General features: G+C 39.2%; 1 protein-coding gene across 1 annotated transcript; it reads left to right on the forward strand.

Annotated features, from left to right (window-relative positions):
• The first annotated feature begins 978 nt into the window (after nucleotides 1–978).
• Nucleotides 979–7696, forward strand: LOC141338125 (beta-1,3-galactosyltransferase 1-like). The gene is made up of 2 exons (XM_073843686.1): nucleotides 979–1295; nucleotides 6625–7696. The coding sequence occupies exons 1-2, from the start codon at nucleotides 979–981 to the stop codon at nucleotides 7694–7696; spliced, it is 1389 nt and encodes a 462-aa protein (XP_073699787.1).
• The last annotated feature ends 1643 nt before the right edge of the window (nucleotides 7697–9339 follow it).

Consider the following 9339-nt stretch of genomic DNA (forward strand, 5'->3'; position numbering starts at 1 on the left):
CCCCTGACCAGAGTCGAGAGAAGACTTTAGCCCCTGACCAGAGTCGAGAGATGACACTAGCCCCTGACCAGAGTTGAAAGATGGCTCCAGCCCCTGACCAGAGTCGAGAGATGACACTAGCCCCTAACCAGAGTTGAAAGATGGCTCCAGCCCCTGACCAGAGTCGAGAGAAGACTTTAGCCCCTGACCAGAGTTGAAAGATGGCTCCAGCCCCTGACCAGAGTTGAAAGATGGCTCCAGCCCCTGCCGAGTCGAGAGATGACTCTAGCCCCTGACCAGAGTCTAGAGATGACTCTAGCCCCTGACCAGAGTCTAGAGATGACTCTAGCCCCTGACCAGAGTCTAGAGATGACTCTAGCCCCTGACCAGAGTTGAAATGATGACTCTAGCCCCTGACCAGAGTTGAAATGATGACTCTAGCCCCTGACCAGAGTTGAAAGATGACTCTAGCCCCTGACCAGAGTCAAGAGAAGACTCTAGCCCCTAACCAGAGTTGAAAGATGGCTCCAGCCCCTGACCAGAGTTGAAAGATGACTCTAGCCCTGACCAGAGTCCAACGATGACTCCTGCCCCTGACCAGAGTTGAAAGATGGCTCCAGCCCCTGACCAGAGTTGAGAGATTACTCTAGCTCCTGACCAGAGTCAAAAGATGGCTCCAGCCCCTGACCAGAGTTGAAAGATGGCTCCAATTTCCAAGTCCTGCCCGGAGAGGGCTCCTGATCCCACGTTAAGCCCAGAGAGGGCTCCTGTTTCTAAGTTAAGCCCAGAACATGAAACATATGGACCTTGAAATGTTGGTCCACTCCTGTTTAATGGCTGTGCGAAGTTGCTGGATATTGTCAGAAACTGGAACATGCTGTCGTATACGCTGATCCAGAGCATCCCAAACATGCTCAATGGGTGACATGTCCGGTGAGTAGTCTGGCCATGCAAGAACTGGGATGTTTTCAGCTTCCATTGTGTACAGATCCTTGCAACATGGGGCCATGCATTATCATGCTGCAACATGAGGTGATGGTTGTGGATGAATGGCACAACAATGGGCCTCAGGATCTCTTCACGGTATCTCTGTTCATTCAAAATGCCATCAATAAAATGCACCTGTGTTCGTTGTCCATAACATACACCTGCCCATACCATAACCCCACTACCACCATGGGCCACTCGATCCACAAAGTTGACATCAGCAAACCCACACAACGCCATACACGCTGTCTGCCATCTGCCCTGTACAGTGAAAACCAGGATTCATCCATGAAGAGAACACCTCTCCAAAGTGGCAGATGCCATCGAATGTGAGCATTTGCCCACTCAAGTCAGTTATGACGACGAACTGCAGTCAGGTCGATACCCCAATGAGGATGACGAGCATGCAGATGAGCTTCCCTGAGACTATTTCTAACAGTTTGTGCAGAAATTCTTTGGTTATGCAAACCTATTGTTGCAGCAGCTGTCCGGTGGCCGGTCTCAGACAATCTTAGAGGTGAAGATGCTGGATGTGGAGGTCTTGGGCTGGTGTGGTTACACGTGGTCTGCGGTTGTGAGGCCGGTTGGATGTACAGCCAAATTCCCTGAAACACCTTTGGAGACGGCTTATAGGAGAGAAATGAACATTCAACAGCTCTGGTGGACATTCCTGCAGTCAGCATACCGACTGCACGCTCCCTCAAAACTTGTGATATCTGTGGCATTGTGCTGTGTGATGAAACTGCACATTTTAGAGTGGCCTTTTATTGTGGCCAGCCTAAGGCACACCTGTGCAATAATCATGTTGTTTAATCGCCATTATGTTGGCAAAGGAGAAGGGCTCACTAACACAGATTTAGACAGATTTGTGAACAATATTTGACAGAAATAGGACTTTTGTGTACACAGAAAAAAATCTTAGATCTTTGAGTTCAGCTCATGAAAAATGGGGGCAAAAACAAAACTGTTGCATATATAATTTTTGGTCAGTGTAGTTTCACTTGTTAAAGACCAGCAAGGTTTCAGGGCCAGTTCGAAACCAGGATCTGGGCACTAGGCCAAGATTATTTTTTATTTTTTTTGAGTGGAAATGCAATGACAAGTGGTTTAAGTGGTATTTGATTCTGAACCACACCTTAACATGAATAACAAGTACACCTTAAAATAAAGTGTTACCTAACCACTGTCAAAATCAATTTTTAAATGGCCTGAGAACATTATCTGTAGGGTTTTATTTATTTATTGTGAGCAATCAGCTTGTTGAAATTGAAGGTACATCTCCATGTCTGTGACCAGCATTTACTGAGCACTAATGTCTGATGATTCAAAAATACATTATTAGGAAAAAGAACAGATGAATATTACCCTGGAAATCCAGAGGTCTCGCGAGAGCACAATTTGAATTGTCTCTGCAAGACACTCTGGCATCGAGCAATGATGCACGTTACTGCATTACGTAAGCAGTTCTGGGAACCAATCAAATCGGTGTATCTGATGTAGGCGGGCCAGAGGCGAGATAAGATGATGACGACAGCGCTGCGACGTCAGGAAACATTTAGTAAGCATTGAAAGATGGCTACAGATGAAGACCAGTTTTTTGAAACGGCTGTGGATGCTACAATGAATGAGTTAGACTTGGCTTTTCATATAAAAGAGGAACAGAAAACCACGCTCGAATCGTTCCTTTGCAAGAAGGACTTTTTGCTGTTTTGCCGACTGGATACGGCAAGAGTTTAATCTATCAGTTAGCTCCGCTGGTAGCTGGCTTAGTGAAATAATGGATACGTCACACCGTGTATTGTTGTGATTGATTGTGGCGTTATCCAACTGCGTGCAGTGAGAGTTTCAAATGCATGCTTGGTGCCGCCCCTCGAGTTAGGCCCTTTTCATTGCTCGATGCCAGACCCTTAATCTTAACAGATTAGGGTCTGGATTTTTTCCAGGCTAGATGAATATCAGTTCATAAATAAAAAATAAAAAAAAGATTTTTCTTTTTCTGGTAGTGTAAGTAATGTTCTTTAATTATTTTCCAAAGAAAGGTGATCATTGTAAAAGAAGCAGAGCAGCATTTTTGTACCACCAAAGTAAACAAGTTGATGTGCCAAATGTTTTGTGGTCTTGAACCAGAAATTCTGGCTTTGGTGTCATATAAAGTAGTTTCATTTAACTCCCTGAGGCCGGCTGTATCGCCGGCGATACGAGCTCATTTTTTTTTTTAGATCAGCGCAAAAGACACTAAAAATGCTCTGTCGGTTTTAGTCATACAAATTAGAGATATACATCATTGGAAACTGTAGAGTGTGTACTTTTATTTGTGCACACTCACAAGAACAGCAGAAAGTTGTGCTTTTTTATTTAGAATAAAGAAAACAAACAGGGTGATTTCTGTTTTCTCTGTCTCCGCGAACTGCTTTTAGAAATGCGTCACTTAAATCATTTAAACTCGGTGAATACTCAGCACACAAACAGAAAAGTGATATCTACTGAAAGCTTGAGATTTATGCTTTTAAACGAAGTAAGTTTGATCAAAAACAAATAATCTGTGATAAATTAATCTATATGAAACCAAGGAGATGTCTAGTCTATCCAGTTCCAACTAATTATCTGAGATAATTTATCTCTAATGTGACCGCGCCCACTATCGCGAAATCTTTTGCCATGCAAATTAGCCATGTGCTACAAGCGCAGCAAGGACCGGAGTATCTGTACGTGAGGAAACTCCCACATCACCGCAACAAAGCAACATGACTTCAAGTTCATCTTGGTTACAGTTTGTTACTGAATGAAGATATGCTGTGAGGAATAAGACTTATATTTACCTCAATCCTAAGAAGGACGCGATGCGACGCAAACCCAGCAGGAGGAGACATTTACATGAGTAAGTCTTACTTTCATTTTCCTACTAGCTTTCGCTGTTATTTACTTTGACAAAACATGTACACATTTTACTAGTTAGACTTATTCCAAACTAAAATTCCTGACTTTATCAAATGAAACATTATGAAGTACGTTTGATTGCATTGCATCTCTTACAATGGCAGGATATTTATAATGTTCTAGAAAAACGATGTGATTACTGTGAGATGCATTTATGACGATATCTTTATGAATGTAGAATCATACTTTATTTATTTATTTTACTGTATAACAGTTTAAAAGTAATATGAGTGCTTACACTGAATGTGTGTTTACATCACGTTTATTAGTAATATAGTGCTAAACGATAATTATTAGTTTCTTAGATATTACATGTCCTTTTTTTTTTACATTAGTACAAATTCTAGAGTATAGACTGTATTCTGACAGATGATCCTGATATAATTTTTGGTTTGTTTTGTTTTTGTAGTGATCTCAAACCTGCTCAAAAGATGAATCCTGCCCTCTTTCCCATGAGTCCCTTCAAACTGTTTTCCTCTGAGAGCACTAGAAACTTGAGATGTTCAACTACGCTGATATTCTAGTGTAAAACAAGTTTTTGACTTTTTTTGTATTTTTTTAAGGGCACACAAAATAGCAGGTAAGATTTGTTTCATTTGTTGAACAGAATTCAGAAGAAGTTTTCAGAAATGCCACAAAGTCTGTGCACATCTGTGTGGTAAGATGAGGGAGCTCAATAATGTGTCTTGGACCTTCATTATGTATGTTTTGTTTATACAGTGATAGTAAATAAAATAAAAATAACCTAAAACTCCATTCTCTGAATCTTCTCACATTGTTTCCTTACTTGCTATAGTCAAGTCAGTCATTGATGGGGCCATTAGGGAGGGCTCTTTTGTCTCTCAGGTGTGAATTGCTAAATATTCATGGGTCATTGCCACACCTATGAATAATCCCTTTCGATCACAAAACATGTTTTATAAAATTTAAATCAATATATTGTTTTCTCTGAACGAGTGAACGAGATGATTTTCACATCATTTGGTTGAAAAAATTCTAGCCTACGACATCCAATTATCTAAAGTCTTGTAAAGAAATGTCCTATATGTGCTTCATGGCCTTATTTCAGTGACTTCAAAACTTTAGATTTTCAATAACCACGCATAAACATAGTTTTCTCAAAAACACAAACATGCACATTAATGTTGCTTGCATATTATTGTAGCCCAATATGTGCTGATTACAATGTAATCTGACTTTAACCATTCATATGTTTTTAAGATACTGAAAAAAGCACAAATGTCAGGGCATGTCAAAACTTCTTCAGGGCCCCAAAACACCTCAGGCCCCAGAGGGTTAAGTAACCCAAGTGACATAGGCAAGGCAAATTTAAATGTGTGGAAAACTTTTGACGAGTATAGTACAACTGCTACCAAACATTAAATTGCAAAGTTAAAGTTGCTACATTCATGAAAAGTACTTTTAAAAAGTAATTTGTGGAAAATTTCCTCTTACAATTGTACTGGAAAAGGTTTCAGCCCCACCCCCAGTTAATGGGAAGGACCAAACAACTCCGGAAACATCAGAAAAAACAGCATGCATCTCTTACTGATTCTTTTACATAACCATTCAAATACACAGTCATGGCCTTCGGAAGCAAGTGGAAGAGGTACGTGCACCTGTTTAGGCTGTGCTTTACATACAGACATACAGTCCAGCAATGGAACTTAATTTAGGGGCTAATTAGAGCTTTGTTGGTACCAGTCTACATGTAAAGTGTAGATTTTTATAGAACCTGAGAAAAACATATGGTTAGAATTTTATTGTAAATGATGACAATTTCATATTTGATACATTCCACTTCTGCTGATCTCAATATAACACCTATTACTGTATATTGCTGCACGCATATTATACCTGACAATGCTTACAGTTACTGAATTCTCAGTTTTCAGTTTAATTTTGTTGTGCATCAGTGATCTTTTGCAAGTGCAGAATTAAACTTAACTTCAATATAAGTTATCCGCTAAAGCAACATTTTTCAATCTATTTATAGTAACAGTTTCTAATAGTTTTAGTCTCAGTTAACAAAAACTTCACTGGAAGTACCACCTGATAGTAGAAGACCAACTGTACTACTGCTGGCCAAAATGCATAAAAATATGGGTAAAATCAATCGTTAACTCTGGAAACCTGTACAATACTCACTATTTGTAATACTATCTATTTCATCATACATTTATAAAAGTTTTTAAGACAGGGAAAACCAGCATGGTAACTTTTAGTACTGTAGATAATGAGCAGCTTATCATAGAGACCGATTAGAATCACAACTTATTTGAATGTCAAATACACACAAAAACTGCACTTGCAAAAGATCACTGGTGCGTTTTTGTTTTCCCGGTCTGCAGCAATAATCAGCAAAATTTGCGACTTTCGTTTAGTTCAGTGACATTGTTTACATTCAATGCTGCCAATATGGCCAATTGATGACACATCGTGAAAACACTGTATTGTCACTGGCTGTTTGTGTCTGGCTCTATGATGTTCTTATGCAATTAAGTACAGTCTAAAGATGTTCACTTTTACACTTTGCCCTTGCCAGACGAACAGATAAAACTGGTTCTCAACTCTGGCTCTTGAGGTCCACTTTTCTGCAGCTGCAGGGCCAGAGTTGAGAATACCTTAGATAAAAGTACTATTCAAGATTTTCAGAAACATATAACAAATCTGAAGGAGATCATATAGACTAATAACCGTTTGTTTCTCTTTCTTTTTCAGGTGTTCTTTGGCTCAGATTAGAGATTTAATATGTCCCATTAAAACAGGATTCGTTCTGCTGCTCATTTTGACATCAGTGTTTGTCTTCACTTGTTTCTACGATTTCTCTCTCAAGCCAGTTAAACACCCTCAGACCTGGTTTAATCTTGTAAATCAGACTCAGTCCTATAATGTGACGACTGAAATCAAAAAATTTGTCTGGGATTTGTCTGGAACTGATAAACAAATCATTCAAACAGTGCATCATGTGGCTCATCCGAGCAATTATCATTTCATCCTGGACGAACCTGATAAATGCAAGCAGAATCCATTCCTGGTCTTGATGGTTCCTGTAGCCCCTTATCAGGTCGATGCTCGAAACGCCATCCGGAGCACATGGGGGAACGAGAGCTCAGTCCAGGGAAAAACATTGCTGACTCTGTTCTTGGTGGGTCTGACTAGAGGATCCGAAGTTCAACAGCAGCTGGAGGAAGAGAGTCGACAACACAGAGATTTAGTGCAGAGCAACTTTGTGGATTCCTACTTCAATCTGACCATAAAGACGATGGTGATCATGGACTGGTTGGCCACTCGTTGCCCTCAAGCGAATTATAGTATGAAGGTTGATTCTGACATGTACATAAACCTAGAGAACCTGATGAACCTACTATTGGCACCCAACACACCCAGAAAGAACTACATGACAGGATTTTTAATGTGGAACCAGAAAGTCATTAGAAACAAAACATCAAAGTATTACGTCTCGGAAGAGCTGTATCCTGAACCGAAATACCCCCTGTATGTGTTGGGAGTAGCATATGTGTTCTCCAATGATCTTCCCCCCAAAATAGTGGAGGTTTCCAAACACATGCAGCCATTTAACATAGAGGATGCATATGTGGGAACTTGTTTGAAGCGGTTGGGCCTAAAACCCTCACGGGCTCCAGATCCCTCTCAGTTTCGGACCTACAAGAAGGATTCTAAACATCATGACCTTTCTAAAGTCATTACAACAATCGCAAGGTCACCGAAGCAGATAATAGAGTTCTGGCAAAATGTAAAGAGACAGAACATAACAGATAAACCAGCATGAATGAGGAAAATTAAGACCCAACATAATCTCTGTTTACTAATGACTATGACACACTTTCTTTTAAGTCTTTTGAGTCAATAGCAAAATCACACTTTTTATATATGAATGTACAATTCATATTTTGTCACAAATGGCACATTTGAATGTTCGGTGCTTTCCATATTCAAATTCACAAATCCTTCCCTGTTTATGTTCATCAGCTCTTGTTACTGAACTCTACAACAAACTATAAAAAAAAACTGCACATTGCTAACAGAACCAGTTGCTTGTATAACAGTATTCACCTTATGCGCCAGAGAAAAAAATGTTTTTGTGCTAACTCTGCCATCGCTGTCAATATATAATTGTCTACTTATTGTCAAGTAAACAAAAGTTATTTTGAGTATTGTAACATTTGAAGCGAGTGTAATAATAAAATTTCAGTAGACCAAGAAGATCATTATTTGCTCTAAGTATCCACCTTTTTCCTAAATGCGGAAGTCTCAAGCATAACGGAAATGCTTTACAATAGCGGCCTCTGGTGTTTCTAGTCAAATACACTCACATCTTCGGCCTCATTCATAAAATGTTACTCAGGAACCACCCTAAATGTGATCTTACGATCATCTCTCAAATATGCGTAGGCTACGTGTCTTTTTTCTGAAGTGAAATCTATGAATCGCAAATAATGAACTTGCACGCAACTGTATGGTTTCAGCTCTCTGCCTTGTAAACGACTCATAATTAATATTATTAACATATAAAAGATCGCCATCATCATCCAAATCCTTTAATTTAGAACATTTTCAAAAACCTGAAGTGCTCCAACAAGAAAAAGTGTCTGCTCGGACCTTGACGTGACGGAGACCAGAATACAAGAGCAACCAAACGGAAGTTAGAATCCACCATGGCGGCGCTCACCATGTTACTCAGAAAAAATAAATAAATAAACACACATTCTGAAATAGAGAACCCAGAGTTTTTCTCTCATTTCAGTGTTAAAATACTCAAAGTTTCCACTAAACCCTCTTTCTGAAATGGGCTTCTCAAGACAGAAATCAAAACAGCACTAAAAACCAGCTTTGGCTGGTTTTAGCTGTTTTCTGTGCCCCCATACTCTCATTCACTATTACATTACCCTACATTAGTACACTTAATATTCGAGACTGAATCCAGCTTCTTATTTACAGCTTCTTTTTGAGAAAGCATTTGTTAGCTTCTTATTCACCCTCAACATGGGACTATGTGGTTTTCCCTTGCTTTTGTAAAGGGCAGTGTTGCTTTTCCCTTACGAAAATTAACCATGATTTTTACCACAAATAAAAAGCAAATATTGCCACAAATGTAACCACAAATGAACCATGGTTTTGTACACTAACCACAGTTTAACCCTAGTATTTGTAGTAAAACTGGTTATACACACATACGGCAAAAAACAAAAATAAAAAACGGTTAATATGGAAGCCCATTTTCGCCACTGAATAAATTTTTTTTAAAAAGGTACTGTGACTTTTTATGTCAGATTTGTGATATAAACTCGCAATTCTGACTTTTTTTCTTAGAATTGTATGATATAAAACTCACAATTGCGAGAAAAAAAATACAAATGCGAGTTTGTATGCTCTTAAGAACTTAGTTCTTAAAAGAACCATTTTGATGAACAT

This window comes from Garra rufa, chromosome 7 (assembly GCF_049309525.1).
Source record: "Garra rufa chromosome 7, GarRuf1.0, whole genome shotgun sequence".
Classification (NCBI taxonomy): domain Eukaryota; kingdom Metazoa; phylum Chordata; class Actinopteri; order Cypriniformes; family Cyprinidae; genus Garra; species Garra rufa.